General features: G+C 36.8%; 1 protein-coding gene across 2 annotated transcripts; it reads left to right on the forward strand.

Moving 5' to 3' along the window:
- Nucleotides 1-120: 120 nt before the first annotated feature.
- On the forward strand, nt 121-26651 carry LOC121731305 (netrin receptor unc-5-like). 2 transcript variants are annotated; one of them, XM_042120684.1, is made up of 10 exons: nt 121-253; nt 8635-9087; nt 18340-18518; nt 20160-20238; nt 20618-20788; nt 21600-21740; nt 22482-22613; nt 23918-24032; nt 25422-25537; nt 26049-26651. In XM_042120684.1, the coding sequence occupies exons 1-10, from the start codon at nt 196-198 to the stop codon at nt 26210-26212; spliced, it is 1608 nt and encodes a 535-aa protein (XP_041976618.1). In that variant the 5' UTR covers nt 121-195; the 3' UTR covers nt 26213-26651. The 2 variants fall into 2 exon arrangements, with proteins under 2 accessions (XP_041976618.1, XP_041976619.1); XM_042120685.1 differs by having other exon boundaries at nt 26015-26161.

A 26651-nucleotide genomic window follows, 5' to 3' on the forward strand; every position in this document is an offset into this window, starting at 1 on the left:
TTAATTAAACCCCAAAAGCTTAATTACGACATATTCAGTGTAAACAACGTGACACCATGGACACACACACACACACACACACAGACAGTCAGACACGCGCCAGTCTGTCCCCAACCGCCGGCAAGGATGGTTACGCGGTTGGTAAACAAAAGCGCGCGCTAAGTCTCCCGTATTCTGTTATGTGTGTTTGTAGTGATGTGTGTTGTTAAAATCGTGGTTTTGATGGGAATTATTGGACGTGTACGAAATGGGGGTGAGATTTTTTGTTCTGTTTTTCAGCTGAAACATGCGAAACTTGTTGTGCATAATATTTGATGCATATAAAGTGTCACATGTTGGTATCTTCTGTGATGTTGTATAATAATATTATGTACTAGCTGTTGCCCGCGACTTCGTCCGCGTGGACTTCAGTTTATAGCGCGCGATGTCAACAAAATTGGTGTCAAAAGCTTTTATAAAAAAACCCTGGTACCCCTTAAAACAAAACAGCTGTGTAGTGTGCACACAATAAGTACTTTATTTTTTATATTAAACTTTATATTTTATGCCAAATTTCAAAGCATATTTAGCCACCCAATTACACAACTTTACCCATAAACTATTTATCATTGATAGGTTTAGCCCCAATTTCACCAACGTCTGTTAGTGTTAACAGCTTGTTAAAATGTCCTGTCTTCTCTTTCATTCATATGAAAAACGAAACAGCTAACGTGATACTAATTCGATCATTAACTTTAACAGTCGTTGGTGAAATTTGGTCTTAAGGTTACGTCACTGCCTGCACAGATAAAGTATTGAGTTATTTAATACCGTAGAATAGATATAACAATCGAAAAAAATCGAGACTTAAATGTAAGATGATACCACCTCTTATAGAAAGACTTTTGAGCAAGCGTCAGCGCGATGTAGAAGACGCACGGCGCCATCTATTATGAATTTTTTGAACAAATTTACGACGCTTACAACCCTTTTTTCCAGTAAAAAAGTAGCCTATGCCCTTTCTCAGGCTTTAGACTATCTGTATACAAAATTTAATTACAATCGGTTCGGTAGTTTTGGCGTTTGGCGTGAAAGCGAGACTGACAGACAGACAGAGATACTTTCGCATTTATAATATTAGTATAGATTATGTGCACACTGCACAGCTGTTTTTGGGTATTTTGATTAATTAAGGGCCGCGCTACACCGGAATGGCAGCGGTGAGGCGAGCACTTTCAGCGCTGCCATTCCGGTGTAGCGCGGCCCTAAGAGGGGTACCACTTACCAGGGTTTTAAAAAGTTTTTAAATTTGACACAAATTTTGTTGACACCGCGCGCTATAAACTAAAGTCCACGCGGACGAAGTCGCGGGCAACAGCTAGTATATATATAATATTATTAAACATCATATTCTAACGTATTAAAAACTATAAACAAAAACATACTAACTAATAAGTATGATTAGTTCTATGTTACAATAAAGTAAAAAATAAAAAACGCCATCTGTTGAATCGTATTAGAACTAAAATGTTCATTCCATCGATATATTTCTGGATTTTTTATAATATTATACATAAAATATGTTTAAGATTTTTGAAATTTTATTTTAATACACATCCAAGACCCAGGAAAATTGAAAACTTTTTGTTCCGCCTGCGGGACTCGAACCCAGGACCCCCGGGATGAGCGCTGGCCACGCGCAATGCGAATTCATTTTCATCGAAATTTTCATTGAAATAAGATATTTTCCCACATCAAAATGTAGCCTATGTCCTTTCTGAGACTCTAGAATAACTGTATACAAAATTTCATTGCAATCGGTTCAGTAGTTTTGGCGTGAAAGCAAGACAGACAGACAGACAGACAGAGATACTTTCGCATTTATAATATTAGTATGGATTATAATATTATTAAACATCATATTCTAACGTATTAAAAACTATAAACAAAAACATACTAACTAATAAGTATGATTAGTTCTATGTTACAATAAAGTAAAAAATAAAAAACGCCATCCGTTGAATCGTATTAGAACTAAAATGTTCATTCCATTGATATATTTCTGGATTTTTTATAATATTATACATAAAATATGTTTAAGATTTTTGAAATTTTATTTTAATACACATCCAAGACCCAGGAAAATTGAAAACTTTTTGTTCCGCCTGCGGGACTCGAACCCAGGACCCCCGGGATGAGCGCTGGCCACGCGCAATGCGAATTCATTTTCATCGAAATTTTCATGGAAATAAGATATTTTCCCACATCAAAATGTAGCCTATGTCCTTTCTCAGACTCTAGAATAACTGTATACAAAATTTCATTGCAATCGGTTCAGTAGTTTTGGCGTGAAAGCAAGACAGACAGACAGACAGAGATACTTTCGCATTTATAATATTAGTATGGATTATAGTATTATTAAACATCATATTCTAACGTATTAAAAACTATAAACAAAAACATACTAACTAATAAGTATGATTAGTTCTGTTACAATAAAGTTAAAAAATAAAAAACGCCATCTGTTGAATCGTATCAGAACTAAAATGTTCACTCCATTGATATATTTCTGGATTTTTTTAATATTATACATAAAATATGTTTAAGATTTTTGAAATTTTATTTTAATACACATCCAAGACCCAGGAAAATTGAAAACTTTTTGTTCCGCCTGCGGGACTCGAACCCAGGACCCCCGAGATGAGCGCTGGCCACGCGCAATGCGAATTCATTTTCATCGAAATTTTCATGGAAATAAGATATTTTCCCACATCAAAATGTAGCCTATATCCTTTCTCAGACTCTAAAATAACTGTATACAAAATTTCATTGCAATCGGTTCAGTAGTTTTGGCGTGAAAGCAAGACAGACAGACAGACAGACAGACAGACAGACAGAGATACTTTAGCATTTATAATATTAGTATGGATTACTTTATTATAAAAATACTAGACGATGCCCGCAACTCCGTTGCGTCAAAATAAGTTTATAACGCGCGGGAACCGTACATTTTTCGGGATAAAAAGTATCCTATGTCCTTTCCCGGGACCCATGGAATTTCCACACCAAGTTTCAGAAAAATCGGTTCGGGCGTGAAGAGGTAACAGACAGACAGACACACTTTCGCATTTATAATATTAGTAGGGATCTTGTATCCCTTTAGCTTTAAGAGGCATTGCAACAAGGAGATTCATGCAACAGAAAAATATATTTAATTCTTCAAAAATAAATTTTATCCTTCATGTTATTTGTACTATTATCTTTTCTGTGATGTTATTGAAGTGCTTTTAATTTTTTTTAAGCACCGGTGCCGGTGATAAATAATGGATATACTTATGTATACGATTCATAAAAAGCAGGATTTCATTACAATTCCTTTAATTTTATTTCAGTTTAATAGAGCTGTAGAGAACTAGAGATATAACTTATTATAGGGTACAGGCTAACGCTATGTAGAGCTGCCGTTATAGCATACGCCAACGAGATATCTCACTCTCGAGATAATTAGAAACTACTCGTCTCATAATGTCAAAATCTCGACATTATCTCGACAAGACTCTATAAAAATGTGTTATTTCGATGATAGATCTACGCGAGAAAAATTGTTTGTCATGCTAGGGTCAATAGAGATGAAGAGACAAACCATCAAACATCGAGAAAACATGTAGAGTGAGATATCTCGTTGACGTATGCTAGGCAGGCTGGTCATAAACAAGCTTTGACGTTTGAGCTGTTCCGATCCATGCTTAAACTTAAACTACTATGAGTCCGGTAAGGACAGCGGGGCTAAAATTGTCGCTTTGGAGAATCATAATATTATGAATCATAATATTAAGTATGATTAATTTTTTTAAAATCGTATAATAGCTATGTCCACACTATGCGCTTTCGTCTTCAATTTTCGTCATCTTCTTTCATTCAACTTTCGTTTTGGCGCATTCAATAATTGAATGCGTCAACGAACGCAACGCCAACATTGCCATTTTTGAAGTTTTGGATACGGTCAGAGAGCATGCGTCGCGGGCATGCCTCACGTTCGCTGTTGACTGCGCTATAACGCATGCCCTTGACGAACAGAAAAAGGTACAGTGTGGACAAAGCTATTGGTCACTCTGCCTGCATTTCATGTCTAAATTCGTACCAATTTGACATTCGTCAGTTTGACAGTTTTGACAATTCATTTGCTGTTTTGATTGAGAGGAATTGCTAAATGTCACCATTTTAGCCCCGCAGAGGATAAAGAAGTAAGAAGTTACAGGCAATGTATTAGGGTTAATCCACATATTACGTCACTACTAAAAGGGGGAGGGGCATACCAAATATGACAATCCATGTAAAAAAGCGTAACGTAAGGGAAGGAGGGTTCAAATTATCTCAATTTCGTATGCTTGTAATAATATGTGGATGACCCCTTAGTACTAAATATTAATATTCAAGACGAGGTATTAAACACCTTTCTGCAGTATTTTGCAATAAAATATACATATAGCAAAATGTTCGCAACTCGAGGTTATGCCCATATAGGAACTGGTTTTCCCGGTCCTGTGATAAAAGCTCAAAGGGAGCTTTATACAGCTTTTTAAGGTGCCATGTAATACCGATATTATCGATCGACAACATCTGTACTTAAAGCTCCCGAGATTTTATATAAGGTAGAGGTTTTAGTTGCTTTGCATGCGACTTTTATCAGCCATGCAGTCGCGATGCTGTCGCGATACAGCATCGATGCAGTCGCAAATGGTCCACCTTTACACACTTGCGCTACTTTAAGCATCGATACAGTCGCCATACTGTAGCGATGCTGTCGCGATGCAGAAGCAAAATCAATGCAAAAATTTATGGTGTAATGCGTGTGTATCGATGTTAACGTGCGACAGCATCGATACAAAAATTGCTGGTGTCGCTGTTAAAAGTCGCAGTGCGTAAGAGGCCACAAAGTACCGGAAAAAGTACATGTTGCTTCACAATGAAGCACCTTCTTAGTTATCTTAGGGCCTTCGCCCACTGCGACTTTTAGTAGCGATGCAGTCGCGCGTTTATGAAGCGCACGACTGCATCACTACTAATGCGCGTTAGTCGGACACACAGCTAGCGACTGCATCGCGACTGTATCGAGGCAAATATGCGACAGTATCGCGACTGCATCGCTACAAAAATTCGCAATGGGCGCGCGGCCTTAGTCCTGTGGGCTGTGACCTATTTATATATGTGCCAAATTTAATCAAAAGAGGTTTAGAAACCAATGGTAATAATTAATATACTTAGTTCGTAAGTCAGATTTTTACTAACACTATGGATCGCCGGTCTGAGAATAAATGATTTTTATTTTTATTTATTTTTAGTAGAGGGTTTAAGCTAAAAGTTTTAAATCTGTAACCTTAAAGATGTAACACACTTTCGCATTTATAATATGAGTACGGAATACGGATATCACATATTAAGTCATAACATAAAACTGGAAATCAAAATATTTCGACAGACATTAATTACCTACCTTTACTTACTGAAGTGATTTAGATAAATTTCAAATATTTTTAAAGCCCGTTCGTTAAAGATAAAATATGACAATTTTTATCTCGTCAAAATGTACGATTCCTGCTCAAACTATCTAAAACAAGATAAATCACTTTACTTAGCAAATATTGCGACAATAGCAATTTATAGCAAAGTCCAACAATGTCGCAAAGCCTTCAATTGTTTGATAAACTTTATGGCAATTTTGTAACGGTAAGCTTTACAAACTATCTTGCTTTTATAATAATATTATAGAGGGACTTAATAATTTTTAACTGACATCAAAAAAAGGGTTTTCTTATATGAATAGAACTTTAAAAAATGTATTACTATGAAAATACGATATTTTGTTTATCTTTTACAGAAAATGACGTTGTATTTTTAAACTTAATAAAGTTTATGGTTTTGAAATCTGGGGCTCAATTCTCAGACGTCGAAGTTTCTTCGATCTCAGGTTAATCTCAGTTGCAAGAAAGCCTGCAATCGAAGCGACATTCGAGTTGAGAATCAGGACCCTGAATGAAAATGAAAATCGATATTCTGGAGTAGAATTATCATACGTTTGGGGTGGCTACACCCACCAAGCATTGACAAACAAAAATAGCTCACTGTTGCTATTTGGTTTTTAGACCTACCCAGGTATGGGTCCTAACTCCTACCTGACTTGCCATGAATTATGGTCGGTTTTAAGGTCGTTTTAGGGTTTCGCACCCAAAAGGTAAAAACGGGACCTTATTAAATATTTAATTAACTACAGTCTATCTAATTGGATAATGTGACGACCTCTGTGGCTCAATTGGTTGAGTTTCAAATCCCGCCGACGGAACAAAAAGTTTTCAATGTTCCCGGGTCTGGATTTACTATTAAATATGTGTATGATATTATAAAAATCTTAAATATATGTATAGTATAAAAGTATTAAATATATTTCCGTTGTCTGGTACCTGTAACACAAGTCCTTCAGGTACTTAGCACGGGGCCAGACTGACGTGGTGTGAAACGTCCATAGATATTATTATTATTAATGTAAAAGCACTTATAGTGAGTAGATAAAGTACTGTCAGACTTCAGAAACCAGGCACTAAGCAGTTGCTGTTATTCCATTTTCCTTACGGTGTGAGTATAAATTTATAATTGTGTAATATAATAATAATAATACTCCCACACCGGTTTCGGTGACGGTGGCCGGTTTCATTGAAACCAGGCCAGGTACGCAGGAGTAATTTTATAGTGCTCAAGTGTGTGCGCAGTACACAAGAGCACTCTCTATTCCTTTTACTCTCATAACCCAGTGGGACGGAAGACCGTCACGACTGGCGAGAGATCAGGCGCAGGACCGACTTTTTACATGCCCATCCGACGCATGGATCATCTTACTTGTCAGACAATCAGGTGATCAGCCTGCATTGTCCTAACCAAACTTGGAAATAACATGTTTCCAACGCGGGATTCGAACCCGCGACCTCCGGAGTCGAGAGCGACGCTCTAACCACTAGACCACGGAGGCGTTCAACTGTGTAATATACAGGGTGTAACAAAACGAAGTGATAACTTAGTTAATGTAAATACTTCTGGGCGTGTATGGATCTCCTGTATAGAGTTAACTGTGAAAATAGCAGCGCAAAAACAGTAACTTTTTGATAAACTTTACTATGGGCAAGTTGGGTACGCTGAGGCGCTTCACGATTGCCCATATACAAATCACAAAAATGTTCCTTTAGTGCTGCTACTTTCACAGTAAACTCTATTATATGGGATACATACGCACCCAAAATTATTATCACTTTCTTTGTTATATCCTGTATTTTGCTCCAAAATTGTTGTAAAGGTCAAAAAATCTTCCTATTTTTTATTTGGATGAGCAAAAAAAGGTAGACTACGTGGGAGAGCCATGCTTCGGCACGAATGGGCCGGCTCGACCGGAGAAATACCACGTTCTCACAGAAAACCGGCGTGAAACAGCGCTTGCGCTGTGTTTCGCTGAGTGAGTGAGTTTACCGGAGGCCCAATTCCCTTTCCTATCCTCCCCTATTCCTTTCCCTTCCCATCCCTACCCTCCCCTATTACCCTTTTCCCTCTTAAAAGGCTGGCAACGCACCTGCAGCTCTTCTGATGCTGCGAGTGTCCATGGGCGACGGAAGTTGCTTTCCATCAGGTGACCCGTTTGCTCGTTTGCCCCCTTCTTTCATAAAAAAAAAAAAGACTACTTTTTGCCTTTTGTAACCCGACCCCGAGACACTCGCACCTTTTAATCTTGTTTTTTTAACACAAAAAATCTATTGATTTTTTATCAATGTAATATTTTGCAAGTTTACTTTTCAATGATGTTTAAAAAAAGTATTTTTAGAATCTTTAACACAAAATTTGTGTTAAAGATTCTAAAAATACTTTTAATATCACATGGTTTGTCATACTGTCAGTCAGTATAACATTTCCAACGTTTCAGACATGGACAAACCATTCTAAAACTCTGTCGACTATATATTATATATTATACACGCTGCAGATCTTTTTATTATTAAGGGGTTATTGTATAGTTAATTTTTTTAATTTTTCTATAAAATTTATTATAAATCGTGGAGCACAGATGTGCACCATTAATTTGTTCATAATTTATGTGGCATCACTTATTCGTTACTTTGCCATGTCGTTTAAAATTTAATAAATGGTTTTCATATGGTTCACTCGAGTATATGATATGTTTTAATCCCAGATCATTCAAAATTGGAAACCGTAGCCCAATACCACGGACAGAAAGTCTGTCAAACCAATGTGTATTTTCTGAATTAGCTAAGAAAGTTCAGTTTTGCATGGCTCATTTAAAAATAAATCGTATTATGTCGTCACGTCGCAATGGAAACTGATCTGATGTGATCCTATTTTTAATACAATCAGGACCTTCAAAAGAAAATATTCAGACTCTGTAAAATTTTCAATTATTAATGTCTACTTAGCATAACGATTAACATTTGTTTCGGATCGAGAAGATATAGATATAGAGAAGAAATAACTAAAGTTTCTTGGATAAAAGTTCCTACTTCAAAGTAAATAAGGTCGTAGATTCATCGACAACAGAAAGCGGACCAATTAGCATTGGTTACTTAGAATTATTTTTTATAATAAAAAAACATAAATCCACAGGTACGGAACAAACGACGGAGAAGGAGATGAGACCGGAGTACATCCATCCTGACGGTCTACTTAACTTCGACCCCTACCTCTCCGACTTCAAGCCGGTCGTCGAAGAAGACGACTACATCCCTCTACCAGAAAACGACGAGACCATAGACGGACTTCCAATATTCCTGCTGGAGCCAAAAAACTCTTATGTACTGCGAACGAAACCAGCAACATTGTTATGTCGAGCAGCGAATGCGCTACAGGTGTTCTTCAAATGCAACGATGTTAGAACAGATAAGACTGTACAGTTGGAGCATGTGGACCCTCAGAATGGAGTGAGAGTAGTGGAAGCCGAGCTCAATGTGACGAGGAATGAGCTGGATGAATATTTCGGAGGGAAATACAGTTGCGAGTGCTACGCGTGGAATAGTAAAGGGAAGATTCGCAGTCAGGCGGTGTATATTGAATTTGCTTGTGAGTATTAATTTATTATACAGTATGTCTCTCTCATAAAAGTAGGCTATGTCCTTAGCTTTGATTTACTTTAGATCGGTGCCAAATAACATAAAAAACGGTCCAGTAGTTCGTGAGATTCATTTAGATTATGTAAAAAATTCTAAACTCTGTTCTTACTTATTATTGGGTTTGTCTTAGTTCTAGTTAAATTATATTTCAACTTTTTCATCACCTTATAATCTTCCAAAGACATAGTATTTAAATATAACCTTCCTGTCGCAAAAAAGTCTTCCATCTTTGTTCTAATTTGGCGTTTGTTAGCACAAAGCACATGTGGGCTTCACACCTACGCCAAATTACAGAAAATGCGGGACTCATTTATAAATATATACAAATATATAAATAATACAAACATAATGGGCTTAACCCGTCAAAGGATTACTGCAGCTGTGGAGGGTTAAGCCGTTTTTTGTGTGAAATTAGATACCCCTGCCTTTCTTATAGGGGTTGCATTGTCTTTGAGTTTTACCTTATTGCAAGGGATTAAGATTGACAATCCTGTGGCTTTAAGTGATGGATATGGTGTACTTGACACTAGGGGTGAAACCTGTACCCGACTGCGTTGTACGTCTTGAGATAGTAAAGCGACAGTACCATATAATGACAAAAGCATAAATTCGAAACATTCAAGATTTATTATAATTACTAGAAGACACCCGCAATTCCGTTGCACCTGAATTCGTTTATCACGAGAGAAATTCGTTTATCGTACATTTCTTTGGGATAAAAATTATCCTATGTCCTCACCCAGGACTCAAAGGATCTCCATACCAAATTTCAGCAAAATCGGTTCAGCGGTTAGGGTGTGAAGAGGTAAGAGACAGAAAGACACATCATACACTTTCGCATTTATAATAATAGCATGGATCTGTAGCAAAATGTCTGCATTCAGACATATTTTCTGCACGGAATTTGTAACTATGATTTCTTGACGCCGTGGCATTGATTCAGTCGAGCCACACACAGACGACCTTAACATGTAATTATTTTTGGAAAATGATGACTATTTATTTACTGAATGACTCTATAATTCGTATTTTCGTAACCACTCTCATCCATCGACCAATATCTCATTTCCCTGCAAAATATAACATAACAATCATCGTATGAATCATTAATGGCTGACAAACGGCAAATGAAGTCGCAGCAATCAATTCTTCGGTTATAAATAGTTAATTCGGACAAATGCAGGCAGACAGCGGTTGAATAATTAACAAGATCGGAACGTGGATCGCGTACGATGTTTTAATATTCATACAGCTGAATAAGATGGCGATAGCAGGCTTCTACAATCCGCAGTAGCCAAATACAGCCAAGCCCTTGTTTCTTTGGGAGTTTTAATATAGTTCAGAGACTGTAGATGATTTTTTTTAATGAAATAAGAGGGCAAACGAGCAAAATAGTCACCTGATGGAAAGCAACTTCCGTCGCCCATGGACACTCGCAGCATCAGAAGAGCTGCAGATGCGTTGCCGGCTTTTTAAGAGGGAATAGGGTAGGGGAGGGTATGGAAGGGAATAGGGTAGGGTATTGGGCCTCCGATGAACTCACTCACGGCGAAACACGGCGCAAGCGCCGGTTTTCTGTGAGAACGTGGTATTTCTCCGGTCGAGCCGTGCATGGATGTCCCACGTCTAATTTGATGATTTAAATAATATGATGATAATGATGATTTTGGTTGACTAGCTGTCGATGAGTTATAGTGATAATTGGCTTTTGGTTACAGATATCAGTTAAACAAGCTTTTGTTTCGTTACAAAGTATATTATTAGTTTAGATATAGTAATTATGAATTTGACTGACTACTACTTACGACTTTACTTTAAAAGTAGCCGGCGACTATAGCCACATCTTCATTTTTTACATTTCTCTACATTGACTTTCGACTAAACTGACTAAATTGACAAAATTGTACGTGTAGAATTTTCTTTTTATTTCTAATATATATAAATAAAAAGAAAATTCGTATTTGTATCTTTATGAACCTCTTGTCTACATGGTACCTACTGATTCATAAAAAAATGCCCGAAAATCTACTCGGGGAAATATTTTGTTACCGTACATAATGTATAAGTAAGAGTAAAATCTTTCTCAAATATGCAGACTGCATCAACCTTTTTGTTGCAGCCGTAAATCATAATACATTTCAGTTTTAAACATCCTTGAAAATATCGTGTGAGCTCCCAGTTTTATTGTTTCCAGTCTACGAAAAATAAAGTTTCCAGTGTTCATTTTCTCCACCTTATTAAACTACAAAAGTCGTGTCACCCTTCAGATGTAGAACTGGTAATGAGGACATATTTAGTAGTGAGTCTGGAGACAATTAACAGAAATAACCGCCCCACGCGTCACGGTCCTGATATCGAAAAACGTGGCGTTACAGTCGGGGAAATAAATAAACTTGCAAATGAAACAGGCACAATGTTAGCATCCGTACTAGTTTAGTATTCTTCTTTAAATTAATGTGATCGTGTCTCTTATATTCATTAAATTATAAAATTACTAGAATTGGCCACTGGTAGCAAGGAGGTAGCCATCAACATAAAAATATTTTCTTGTCTTTGAAATCATTATCAAAAAGGTTGCACCAACTTACTTTAACTATAACTTTAACTACAATGCAAAATATCAAATTTTTGGTTAAAGTTAAAAATGGACGCCAACAAGACGCCATATTTAACCATAATTATAGAGCTCGACAATGCTTTAAAGGGCCCCAAAGACGATCAAACGGTTTGACTCAAACCTTACGTGTTTGATGCAACCGTTTGATGTCGGTTTGAACGGTTTGTCAAACGACACTGCGCAGTTTCATTCAATACGCGCTGTCGAGTACACGTCTTGTGAATTGTGATGCAGAAGATGCTCTAGATTCTAGAACGAGGATCTCGATTTTCTTACTTTATGTTTATAACATTAATGCAGGGCTCCCGCTACCATATGTGCAATGTGTGCAATGCACACGGGTGCCATCCTCTAGAGGCGCCAAATTGCCATCTTTAAGGGCGCCAAAACTAAAGTCCCAAAAAATTTGCCTAAAGGGGTGCCAAAATCCTTTTTTTGCACACAGGCGCCATTAGCCCTTGCGGGGGCCCTGCGTTAATGTCCTCCGTCAGAAAAGAAAAAAAAAAGAAAAAGACTGGTCTAAATGGTATGGACTATGGACTAACATAATATCGTTTTACCCACGAACATCTACAGAAAGTGCTAGAAACTACAGCTAGATTCTCTTTTTCTTCTTCATAATCCAGCACTAAACTAAGCCGGGTTTGTTCAAACCTTCAAACGCGTCGGAACACGATCAAACGGCGCGTCAAACACAACGAAAATATGAAATTTCATCAAACGCATGTTTGATTCAAACACGTAAATGTTTGACAAACCGTTCAAACAAGCTTAGAACGATCAAATCGGTTTGAGTCAAACTAAAATTTACGTGTTTGGTGTCAAACCGTTTGATCGTCTTCGGGGCCCTTAAAATGCACGTGGCGATAAAAGAAACTAACACTGTCATCATAGTACAAAAACGCCATTTTTGACAGTTCTCCTTTATCAGCATCGCCCCCGCCCACGTTCTTATAAAGCCTGGTCGGACCAGCAACGTCATCTGTCAAATTCTGTGGTCAAAGTTAATGTTAAAGTTAAATTAGCCTTAACTATAACCATAACTTTAACTTTAACCACGCCTCTGGTACAACCCAACTTTAGAGTGCATTTACCCGAGTGTTAATTTCTATGAAATGAAAAAAGAAACTACTATTTTAATAGCAACCGACATTTTTTCGGTTGAGTACACTTTCATAATTTAAGAAAAATAAAATTCATTTTTTAAATCCGGATTTGTGGCGAAGACATTATTAGATTAGTCGACCCTTGTCAGGGAAGTGCTGTCAAATATAAAAGACCTCGAGCACGTTAATTTCATAATTTTTTGTGAGGCCACCTAATTGCCGAGATCATTAACGTTATAATTAAGTATAGAAGAATATAGATTAAATCAGGTAATTATTGAAATATTAAAAAAAAATGTGGGTATTACTGTATTAAGTATTTTGCCTAAAATAGAAAATTTTGCAACGAAAGAAAACTTTTCAACAGCTTTGACTCTTCCACGCACAATAAAACTCTGGAACGAACTGTCGCCAGCAGTATTTAGGGACCTATAAGACCTGAAACCTTCAAGAAGAGAGCGTATTTCCTCTTAAAAGGCCGCACGCAACTTGCAACTCTTTTAGGTAGGTGCTTTCCATCATGACCCGTTTGCTCGTTTGCCGCCTCATTTTATAAAAGGTACAAGAAGATACAAAGAGCACATCTTACATTACACATCTTAAATTTCACTGGCTACCGTATAATCTTGTACAGTTGAGCTCACAAGTGTAATCATGTAATGCTGTATACAGGTGCTAATTACGCAAATTGTGGTTCGCACGTGCATGCTCGCCATCTTAGCGCAAAAACTGCACGCACCGGTCCGACCAGCCCTATGTCAGTACTGTTACATCTGCCGTAAGCATTTTTTCACCCTAAGGCATATCACCAACGTCTGTTAGTGTTAACAGCTTGTTACAATGTAATGTCTTCCCTTTCATTTATATGAAAAACGATAGAGATACCGTGAAACTAATTCGAGTACTTTAACAGTCGTTCGTGAAATGGAGCCTTAGGCCGTTCCCATCGCCACCGACAACGATATTATTTTGGGCAAATAAAATGCCACTATAACACTTAATTGCACTCTGTATAGTGGCATTTTATGTAACCAAAAAATCTTAAAAGTAAAGTTTAAAGATACATTACATACTACCGTAGGTTATAAATAGTATAGGAACACTTGTTTATTACTTCTAGCGTTATTTTAATATTATAAAACTAATGACTAATTCTAAACGTTTATGCCATCTGATGTTAAAATAATGCCTTTTTAATAATGCAATTCAAAGATTTAATATTAAAAGACAATTAAATTGATGTGGGAGCAAACGCAATTATTTCTAACAACCTTAATCTATGTTAAAGGATGTCAATATAACAATTATTATAATTGAAGACGTAAGTGGATGAGTGGTGACGAACAATTTGAAAACTGACTTTTTTGCATAAATAGAGAGGCTTTAGGAACGGGAAAATTATTCGAGATCAAAAGAACTGAGGATTTTATGCAAAGAAGAGCTTTTGCCCGCGGCTTCGCTCGCGTTAAAGATGTATTATTAATTATTATATACAAACTTTCATCTTCTATTTCAACCCCTTGGAGGTAGAATTGATCAAAATTCTTTCTTAGTGGATGCTTACGTCTACATGCATGCCAAATTTCAGCCCGATTGGTTCAGTGGTTTGGGCTGTGTGTTGATAGATCACCATGTCAATCAGTCACCTTTGAATTTGATATAATATAGATAATAATTATGTAGTATAGAACTCAACGGTTGCCGGCACAAAAGACTTATAATATCTAAGCTGCATTGGTTTGACGGCGTTCTCTGACTGTCGTATAATAATAAATATTAATCTCTAATTATTTATAACTAAATTCATAATAATTGTAAATGTCGATACTTACCTTTTTTTCAGCTATTAATTATTTTTCAATAAGTATAAGTAAGTTTTTTTAAGGTTTTGTAGGATTTCGTAATTCATTAGTTTCTAAATGTGAAAACGTGTAAATGGTGTCTAGATTTTGTTGACTAAACGCTGTATAAGCTTTGAATAGTTATACAGTGTTTTGTCTTCTTCAATCCAATTAAAAATGTCACTTGTGTGACAGGAACAAAACACTGTATAACTATTCAAAGCTTATACTTACAACGTTTATTAGTAAGGGGTTTTATGTTTTTTCAAATAAATAAAAATAAATAAAATAGCTAGATAATATATTATATTTGCTAAATTATGAAGTTGACAAGTAGGTATAAAAGGTTTGTTGAAATGATTAGGGTAAAAACGAAAAATTTTATTCGTAGCGAAAAAATGATCCACTTTATCCACTTATGTCCTACAATTATTATTATTATTATTATTATTATTATATTGTGTTAATAATTAGTTATAAATGGAAACTGACATGGTGGTTAAATCTGATTAAATCTCAGATTTCAACCCCCTTGGATTCCCATAGAGTGGATTAACGTGTGGTGTCGGATTGCCACCGTCTTATCTCATCCCATCTCGGGACTCCATGGGAAAATGGGACAATGGGACATCTGCTTGGGAATTATTGTTATATTATTAGCTATTAATAATAACCACTAAGTAAAGGTGACTTTCCGATGATTGCCGCTAGCGACCGCAACCGATAAAAATTCAAATGAAATGCCACTTAATGTTCTAGAATTTAGGCTATAGGTTTCGTTTTCTGCCGACATTGGTCAAGCGACCTATGTCGTCTGCTTTGTTATGGCGTAGAGTAAATTGAAATCTATCGGGTGCCATCGAAATTCTCATACAAACGTAATACCAAGATCAAGAGAGAATATTTACCATATTTGAATTATAATTCCGCTTAAGATAGTAATTACCACCTAGGTAATTACTATCTTAAGCGGACAAAGATTCACTGTAAAATATTATATACATACCAAAAATATGAACGATTACAATATTTACATACTAAATTGTAATCGTTCATATTTTTGGTAAGTCACCTTTATACTTTGAGTCCAAAGTGTTAATCGAATACCAAAGTTATCACTTACATACTTCACACTTAACGCTTCTACTGAATTATGACATAATATTATTATTGCCATTTGCCATACGATATGACGTCTCAGAAACCTTTTGATGTGTAACATAAAAAGTTACGCAAAAACTATAGTTTCATAATGATATTAAATTGCAAAAATATGACATGAGCTTATATGTACCATATCAAATATCTTTCAAAAAATCGGCCAAGTACGAGCCTTCGCGCACCAAGGGTTCCGTACCATTATTATGCAAATATAGGCAAAAAAACTGTGTTATATATGTGTTACTCGTACAATATATCCTTAAAATTTTAATCAGCGAGCGACGAGCGAAGCGAGCCCTAGTATATGCCACAAGTCACAACCTGTACATTATGTGGTTAACTTTACGGAAAAACTATCACGCCTATTGATGAAGCACAACTTCACCAGTCAGTTAAGGTGTGACGACGCGAGCTCTCACAATGCTCGGCTATTAGCTAGTTTATATTGTTTTTAGTAATTTTCTTGGTATAGCTGCAGGTGAAACGGAAATATATTATTTGTGAAAATTTTAAGTCTCTAGCTATCGCCGTTCCTGAGATTAGCCTGAAGACAGACAGACATTGAAGTCTAATTAATATATTAATCCTTTGGGTACGAAACCCTAATAAAGTAAGGGCAGCCGCTCACAAGCGCGAAAACTTACAAAGTTAGCGTAAATCATTCCCATAATTTTACATTCCTTGTAATCATTTATGATTTAGCTGTTTCTAACACATAAAGCGGCTTAATCTCGCTTACAAAATTCGGGTAAATTTTTAGAGTTCCGTACCCAAAGGATTAAAACTTCGCTGTCTGTCTCAGACTGTCTCCAGGCTGTATCTCAAGAACTAAGTAAGCTACAAATTTGATTTTTTTTCCAACTATGTAAAGGGTCCCCATACAACAAAACACATTTTTAACTATGTTTCGTATCTTTTTTGCTGTGTAAGTACTCAATATAATACGTCTTACTAAAAAAAGAAAATAGTTCATATAAAGCTACTAATCAGTTATAGTAGCAATGCTAATAGAAGAGTCTAACTGTAACACCTGTCAGTGTCAAAACACTTTCGCTGCACTTTCTCAAGTTGTTTGCTGTGAGGTTGTGAAAATGTGGAGTGTTCTTCACTCACGACTCACGAGGCTCGAGCAACACTTATTCTAATATTTCTTTTATTTGTCCGACGTAGGGTCGTGATTGCCCTGATGATTACGCTCGGATTACGAGAAGTAGGGAAATGTGGTTTAAAAGATCTAACTTGGTTTAATGAGGTATCTTTCATTTTTTGTCTCCAGCTATGATTAATTCGATAAAATTAATTTAGTGTACTTTTGGCGTTTAATACAAATTCATGTTTACATTATCAGAATACTTTTAAAAAATTGGAAAAGTATTTAAAAATTATAAAAACGTTTTGGGTTGTTACGATATTTAGATTTTTTTTTGCAACGCAGAAACTGCATTATTAGATAAAAATTACTTAGCAATATTTTACTTGAGATAAGTTTCTATTTCAAATACTATTTTATATTTATCTTAAAAACAAAATTTTAAAAATTCTACGAAAACTCATTTTTGTTTTGTAGACACCAGGTAAACTCCTCTACCCGTTTTTAAAAGTCATAATTTTTAACGAGTGTTTTTTGTATCTTAGAGGGTGAAAGGGGGTAAAACCATTAAGTGGAGGAAACATTATTTCCGCTCGTTAAAACTGCTATTTGACGAATGCTCACTAGCTCTCGTTCCGGTGTTTCCCCTTAACATAATTCAAGGGGTGTTTCCTAAAACGTTTACGATAATGTAACCATTTTAGATTACAAGGCATTTTGGGCTTAGTTATCGCACCGAAAATACCACGATTATGTTAAAATTTAAATTTCTATACACATTCATAGTACTTACTAGTTTTATATGCATAATGCAAAGGATATCAACACATTTGTGGCCCTGTCTTTGTTGCAGGTGTTCTTAAACACCGGTAAATTAACTGTAGTTAACGTATCACCTCAGTATCCCATCAGGTGATCCGTTAGCTCGTATTTTATAAAAAAAATAGCTGTCCCGGTGAACTTCGTGTCACTTTAAAACCTTCCCTGGACTTGTACGAATATTTTAAGACTAAAATTAGCCCAATCAGTTCAGCCGTTTTCGAGTTTTAGCGTTACTAACACAATTGAAAATCCATTTTTATACATATATACTAGCTGTCCCGGTGAACTTCGTGTCACTTTAAAACCTTCCCTGGACTTTTACGAATATTATAAGACTAAAATTAGCCCAATCAGTTCAGCCATTTTCGAGCTTTAGCGTTACTAACACAATTTAAAATCCGTTTTTATAGATACAGATGATGAATTTGATTAGATGGCTTTCTTATGGCCTTAAAGTATTATTCTGTGGCGTATTTTATGTGACCAAAAAGTATTTGACTTAGATAAGTTTCAATATTTTGTGGTGTATTTTTGTTCCCAACTGAATATAAACCTTCTCCCGCAGACTTAAAGAAGCAATTCGCGCAGCACCCCCAGTCAGTGACGGTGGAAGCCGGTCGTCAAGTGACCTTCCGCTGTAGTCCACCGCCAGCAGCACCACCAGCTACCATCAGATGGGCGAGGAACGGTAGCCCCATTGAGGCTACTGATGAAGCACTGGTGCTGCCAAGAGTGGGGTTGCAGGTAAGATCTTGTTGCACTTTGAAGTGGATGGTCGGGTGAATTTTGTATGAAATGTTAGTCACAACTTATCTCATGGTTCGGACCATTTGAGCCCTTTGAATTTTGAGCAAAGTAAGTTATTTGCTTGTAGACAACAAAAGGTGATATGTTTAGACACAGGCTACGAATAATAAAAGGACACAGGATAATAATATTATCATGAATAATTGGTTATTTAAATAGTTTTAAATATATTTTGTAAAATGGCATCAAAAGCTGCAAAAATATGCACGCTGATAAACACATCACCGGTAATAAAGTAATTAATAAGGATTTAGGACTTACATCACATTTGCAAGCGACTCATGAAGATTAAGCTGTTTTTAACAGAGCAATAATTTGTTAATTCTCACGTTGTCGACTTGTCTTCATAAAGGAATTCATACAGGGGCTACAGCTATAATAACATCTACTTTTCAATACTGAGTTTTGAGTATGAGGAACGAATCAGTCACCACTCACCATTGTTACATACTTCTAGTTTTGCTTTCATGCCACATAAATTCTAGTTCACACCTAATTTATCAATTAGCCTCTGATTGAGCTTAGTCTCAAATGACCTATCGTAGTTGATACTAATGCTGAACGAACATATAAAAAGTTCTAGCGAAACAACCATAAAAGTCCTCCTAGAGGTACTATTTTTAATTAAGAAATTCCTCACGAAATAAAGTTCAGTACAAGAACAATATACATTATGGCGGGATTATACAGGCCGCTATCTTTCCTGGCCGCGAGCCAAGTGCACCTGCAAGAGGCCAGTATTTATCTAGGGTACCTAAATTCAACAGATTATGTGAGTTCATATTTTACGGAGCCCCAGGATCATTATAAATTGAAATACTTTTCGTAGAAGAAAGATATGCTCAGCCTTGCCTTGTAAAGCCCTGTATTTAAACAGATACAAAATATTAGTAAGTTTTGCCTATATTCGTCATTATAATTTTTAGGAATAGTGAAAAATCTTGTCTAAGGCACTACAGTATTTGAGGAGTGGTTACTTCGCTCTGAAAATACAGCTGTATAAATCATCCACAACGGATGCAAAGGCCTAGTTTTGTAAGGTGGCTTAATTCGTCATGTTGTCCTGTTTCACTTGTCACAAAATCAAATCTGTAAAAATATAAAACTTTTTTACCACGCGATATAATTGCAGTCTTTAGAGCTCAGCTAATCTTAATTTTGACTAACTTGTTCATTTAATTTAAAAGGTTCATCTACCATATCTATTTCTATTTCATCTGCATATAGATACATCTAAAATTATTTTTATAATTTATGTTATTTTTATTCCTCTAGCGTGTTTCAAATATTTCAACGTCCAATTTGATTATGATGTATCGTACTAGCGATCTCATCTTAATAACTGGGCTTGTCATACTTAATTAGGTCTTGTATATAGCTATCTTTTATGTTCCGTCGGTCGCCACTAAGAAACTCATTTATTTTGGGTTTATACCTATCTCTTCTTTTTTATTTTCTATTTAAGTTAATAACCTGTCCACCAAGGGTTTGATGGATTTATTATGTGCATTTGTCAGGACACAGCCGATATAATATTCTGGTGTAATTTTTGAATCTTTAACTTTTTTATTGCTTTAGGATATGGCAAACTACACCTGCTTGGCCGAAAACATAGCTGGTCGGAGAGAGTCAGATGTTGCGGTTTTGTCTGTATATGGTAAGTCGAGCCTCTTTGTAGTCAATTATCAATAGTGCTTATGTAACTAGGAAACGTCTGTTTGCTATAAATTTCTCTCTACAATTGCTAATAGATCATACTTAACACTGAGGCCAAAGTGGCTGGCACTTTGTTGATTGCCGCAATCATAGATAGCAATTATTGCCATTAGTGAAAGTAATTCCCTATTCATTGAAGATACTATAAAGTCAAAATATCTATTGAAATATTGACCTTTTGTCTTTTTCGGTTTTAACTGAGTTACATCATTTAACAAAACAAGTTAGAATCTCCTCCTATTTGGAAATCAGTTACGAAAGTTTCAATTTGCTTCGCTTCCGTCCATTTTCCTGTACTACAACCACTCCTTAATTCCCAGTAAACGGAGGCTGGTCAGACTGGTCACCATGGATACCGTGCCGGTGCGAGTCCCAAGCTGTTGGTAGACGACGCACTAGGACCTGCACGGAGCCAGCGCCAGCGAATGGCGGTGCACCGTGTAGAGGACAGTCGTCACAGACTGATGAAGACTGTCTGAGGTGCCAAAATGGTAAGCTATTAAGGAACTGTATAAGCTTATTATACTTGAGTAGTGCTGTGGGAATTGAAGTGCCTCAAAGAGAGATCTTTCGATAGAACGAGATGGTATGCTCGACCAGGCTGCAGTTTATACTAGACTAGCTGTCCCGGTGATCTTCGTGTCACTTTAAAACCTTCCCTGGACTTCTACGAATATTTTAAGACTAAAATTAGCCCTATCCGTTCAGCCGTTTTCAAGTTTAAGCGTTACTAACATAATTTATACGTGGGAGAGCCATGCTTCGGCACGAATGGGCCGGCTCGACCGGAGAAATACCACGTTCTCACAAAAAACCGGCGTGAAACAGCGCTTGCGCTGTGTTTCGCCGAGTGAGTGAGTTTACCGGAGGCCCAATCCCCTATTCCCTACCCTACCCTATTCCCTTCCCTTCCCATCCCTACCCTTCCCTATTCCCTCTTAAAAGGCCGGCAACGCACCTGCAGCTCTTCTGATGCCGCGAGTGTCCATGGGCGACTGAAGTTGCTTTCCATCAGGTGACCCGTTTGCTCGTTTGCCCCCTTATCTCATAAAAAAAAAAAATTGAAAAACTATTTTTATATATAAGTATAGATTTTAGCTGTCGTACATACCCACGTACTAAGAAAACTTCCATAACGTTATGCAGGGCAGTTGCTAGTTGGTCCGACACAGTGCTAAAAGTTACACCATCACTGAGATTAGGTCTGTCAGACCCATTTTATGTCATACTGTACCAAAATCAAATTAACTTTAAAATTACATTTATTTTGAGCAATATAAAATTTAATTTCTGTGGTAGTAGGATCGTGGTCAGTGTGGTCGCCATGGTCAGAGTGTAGCGCGGAGTGCGTGCGCGTGCGGCGGCGGCAGTGTGTTGGTACTTGCGCGGGGCCCACCATGCAACACGCCGCGTGTGTTGATGGGGACTGCACATCGGGGATGGGTGAGTTACATTGAATTATAGGGGTTAATTTGAGATAATTATAGGAGGTACGTTATAGTACATAGTTAGGGAATTACATTACGTTCTATTTGAATTCCAATCTTTCCTAATATAAAAAGAGTCTTACACAGCAGAATACAAGAATTTCTTGTATGGCAAATTAAAAACTTCGTAACAAACAAAAAAAAAAAACACCGGATATTAATAGTTAAGTTATACGCTGCCGCATTCATAATATTTCTATTAGTGACAAGGCGTTACACTATGTGATTGAGGTAAAATGAGGTAAAGAACTATGTGACATTTAAGTTTATCGACAAAAACCCTATAGAATACAATTTAATTATAATCGACGAGGTATAATGAAGATAATTAAGTAACCTTCATAGAACCCCACTTCTCACGTATCGAATGAATACGCACAATCTATGGGAGTGCCTTGTAAAAACTGTTTATTGTATGTATTGCGCATTTTCTCATCGTTAAAAACTATTGATAGAAACTTTTCTTTAGTAGTCAAGCCTATGTGTGAAGTTTATTCATCGATGCAATAAACAAGCTTCCGCGCTTTGAAAACATTTATATTGTACTACATAAAAGGGATTCAAATTTAAACATATTTATTGTATCATGTAATATGTATGAAAAAAAGTTGCGGGTTTTTAATTGGTTTCTTTATCAAATCGTTTACCAGCTTTTTAACTCGGAATTTAACCCTGCTAAGCCGGCTCTTTGGTGCAGGTCTCTACAAGCCCAACGTCAGTCTCTACGTGGGTGTGGGCATCACAGTGCTCATGCTGTTAGCTGGCGCGGCTGTGCTGTACGTATGGTGCCGGTATAGAGCGCAGCCGGGGTACACTGCTGCTAGAGCTGGTGAGTACACTGTACAGGTCTTGTGGACCCAACGTGTTTGTGTACGTGATAGAATAATTATAAGTTGGTTAAACGCCTTTTGGCTGCTTTAAGACTGTGCACTGCAATGAGCTTATAATAAATGAAAAGTCAAGTAAGCAGGTAGGTATTATTGGTTATATAAAGTTGTGACTTGTGACAATAATTATAGCGCAGCAGTGCACATTGGATTAATGAATCTAGTTTGATGTAAATTCTAGCATTATTTATTCGTTCACCGAATTGCAGTATCGTTAGATAAATTATATTGCCACCAAATTCGAATCAGTTTTAATCCAAATGCACCGAAATTCCTGATTTAAATCCTAATTAGGTATTCGTCACATAAGTTGTAAATGGGTCAATGTAAATTAGATTCAGTGAAATACATTTGCGTACGAACGCAGCGATTTAATGCAATGGTCTACTACAGTGTATATAGAGATAATACAATTAGCAATCTGTATGGTGTATCGCTGTATAACAAAATGAAGTGATAATACTTTACTTTACTTATGCCCTAAGCAATCCATGCCTGTGTGCCCCCCCCATCCGTATATCAACTAGAATCAGTCTTTAAACTTTACCACCTAAAAATATTAGATTTTTCCTAGAAACTTTTTTGATGTGGTTTTTGGTGACGTGAGAGTGAGGCGTGATGCCCTAAGGACGGATGTTTTTTGTCCTTCTGGTGCCCCCTCAGACGTGATGCCCTAGGCAATTGCTTAATTTGATTAAGGATTAATCCGTCACTGAGGGTGTGTATGTGTTTCTTATATAGAGTTCATTGTGAAAGTAGAAGCGCTGAAAGAGGAAAATTTTTTTTTGTAATATGTATGGGCCCGCGCGTCAATCATTTTTCATACAGAGATGAAAAAAATACTCTTCATCGCTGATACTTTCATAGAACTCTTATAGACAATCCATACACACCCTAAAGTATTATCTCTTAGTTTTGTTATACTCTGTATAGAATTTACTGTGAAAGTCACTTTTGACTAATTCTACGTTTCTGTGAGAAATGCCAGAAAGTCATGATTATGCCAATACAATAAAAAAAAAGGAAATTATGTTACAAAACTTCAGTTGTTACCTGCTGCCTCTTTCAAAGTCAACACCCTAAACTCTTAATCTAAATCTCTTAGTACTAAGTATTTTACACCCTGTGTTCAGATACACTTAATTCAAAATATGTATTCTAATGAACGTTAAACTCAGTAAAATTGTTTCAATCTTAACCCTCAAATAGTACACCTGAAAATAAAAGTCACGTTCCCACTACCCAGGTATCCCGAAGACGTACACGCGGGACAAAAGCGGGCCGGACTTGACGCGTACCTGCAACGAGTACTGGATGCAGCGACCCGACAACACGTATGATATGCCTCAGTTGAGGGACAGGTTAGTGACGTCATGCATAAGTTCTATTGTATAGGCCGCACACAACTTTTAGATCGCTCGGTGAAACTGGAGGGGGAAAAGGTTTATGCGTCTGTATTATCATTAACCCTCAGTTTACCTGGTGGATTTTTAGTACGTAATTTACCTACTGTAGACCCAGGGACACACTCATATTGAAATGGCTCTAAAACTATAATTAAACGCTTTTACAGTCTTGTAATCATCTTTATTGTCAAAAGAAGTCTTAACAATAGAATTATTACACATAATCAAAAGTGAACACTTTTATAGGAACTATAAATCAAAATCACAGAACTTTTCATATAAAATAACAAGTGTCAACTTCTGACTTGAAAATCACAACCTTCTTGTAACTTTACTAAATATTTAACATATAAACTTAAAAAAAATGTATTTTGAAAAACACCAAAGAACTTGAATTAAATGTTTATATCTTAATAAAAAAAAACGTGCAGGGGTCAATGATTGGTCTTTTCGACGCAGCTCAAACATATCTTTTTGGTGCAGCTTATAGGCAGACTGGCTTTGAACAGATGGGACACGGGTATTCAGTCCTCCCACAAAGACGCCAAGGGCAAAGATGACAAACTCTCGTTTTTGGTCATCTTGTGTGGCTTCAGAAGGCAAAAGAACTTGGATTATTTCCGATATGATGGCGAATATTACATTCTTCGTCAGAATCACTTTTATCGAGATTTGTATTGTTATTCGTAGCCAATTAGCAACAACTGACTTTGCATTATCGTCCAAGAAATTAATTATATTGTTAGAAGCCATTTTGTACACTAAAAAGAAAAGAAAATCATATACAAAATATACTGCTAAAACAAAAACAGTTACATACTTACCCCGCTGTGGTCCCATGGACACACTTGGAGCTGGTACAAACCGATCCAAGCCGCGTGCCGACAAGTCTGCTCGCCACCACGTTTGGCGCGAAAAAAGATTAAGGTACTGAGCCGCGCGACACCAACGTGCAACGGAACAAACCGAAAAAAGTTACGCGCTCAAAATAGTGGTCAGTGTGTCCCACGGACCAAGGAGGTAAATTATTGAGGGTTAATAAAGTGCAGTGGCCTCCAATAACGTGTTACCGCACTACTGTTTACCATTTTTGTTCCTCTTTCCTTAGATTTCTGCTTCCTTTTGAGAACATTACGATTTCTTCTACCATTTTTGAGCTAAATTACGGTTACATTATGACAAAAACATAATAAAAATACATACTATGTGTTGCGAAAAGTACAGTCAAAGGCAAAAACTTTTAGAGAAAATTTGATTTACAATTTACGTTATGTTTATAAAACCTTATTTTTCTACTTATTTTTTTCTTCAATGCAGGTAATATAATCTTAAGTATTATTATAGCTACGCCTCACCGTTCGGCACTCGCAGCCACCAGCAGTCCATCGGGGGCAGTAACCACTACGAGATGAAACCGTACAGTCCGTCCGGTGACTCCGCCTCCAGTTGTTACACCAATAGTAAGTTCATGTGAAATAAAATATAAAAACATTCTTTCTGTTGTTTTTAATACAATTTGTTTTTTCCCTTTTCTTGTGTTTATAGTGAAATAATTTGGTCTTTATGAATGCGTTGAAATTCTTTTATAGCGCATAATATTTTGCTGTAACAACAACAGTCTCAATATTATGTTTCTTTCGGGTACTGTATCTACTATCTACATACGCACCCAAATTACATACGATTCAGTAATTCTTGTCAAACCTTTACAAAAATTCTTGCAATCCCCATTAGAATTAATTATATTAGAAAAGGTATTTCTAACAACTTTTGGTGTCAATGCAAAGAAACAGGGCAACCTAGTCGTTAGCGTCCTATGTTGGATTTTTGTTGATTTGAAAATGTTAGATATTCCAATAATAATTGGATTTTCTTTAGTTTCCTAAAGTGCCAACAATTTAGTGTTTTACCATATTTTATTTTTACATAACTTCTAGGACTTAAGGGTAGTCATGTGTCAACTTCTTGCAGCGCGGACGATGACGTCACGTTCTAGCGAATGCTCGTCGTCGCAGCTCGCGGAGCTGATGACGTCACAGCCGCCATCTTTGTCCAAGGTGGACGTAGCGGTCACCCTACCCCCCGGACATACAGACAGCTACCGAGACAAGATCTGCCTCACTATAGTCAAATAATGTAGTACCTTCTTATACGGAGGTTCTTATAGTTCTGCAGGATAATTGATTGATTACGTATCGACAGCTACGGTACAGGCGGCAATGCCTGTCGCATAGCTGTCGTATCATCTTGCTGGTCGGTTTGGTCGCACACCCGATCAGAGTTGTGTAAGTTCGGTCAGGTCGGCCTGCGCGGCGGTCGGTTCGATAAGATTAGCCTTTCTGTATAGCGGGGCCTTTACGCATGGTTTCTAAGGTATTTTGACAGGAGTTTATCTTTGCGTTGTTAATTGGTTAATTTTTTGGCGTTATAACTAAAAACGGCAGCGAATAGATAAACTTCTGTAAAGAAATCTCAGCAGCCGGCATTAGTACGTCAGAGTTATAGTAACTTTGAGTTCCTTTGTTATAGTTAAAACTTGAACGACACTAACAGCTATGTAATATGGATTAATAA

The sequence above is a fragment of the Aricia agestis genome, chromosome 10 (genome assembly GCF_905147365.1).
Source record: "Aricia agestis chromosome 10, ilAriAges1.1, whole genome shotgun sequence".
Lineage (NCBI taxonomy): Eukaryota > Metazoa > Arthropoda > Insecta > Lepidoptera > Lycaenidae > Aricia > Aricia agestis.

Coding starts and splice junctions, on each gene's coding strand:
- LOC121731305 (XM_042120684.1), top strand. CDS start 196: ATGTGTGTTGTTAAAATCGTGGTTTTGATGGGAATTATTGGACGTGTA. Junction 24,033..25,421: donor ATGCCTCAGTTGAGGGACAG/GTTAGTGACGTC, acceptor GTATTATTATAG/CTACGCCTCACCGTTCGGCA. Junction 25,538..26,048: donor CTCCAGTTGTTACACCAATA/GTAAGTTCATGT, acceptor AACTTCTTGCAG/CGCGGACGATGACGTCACGT.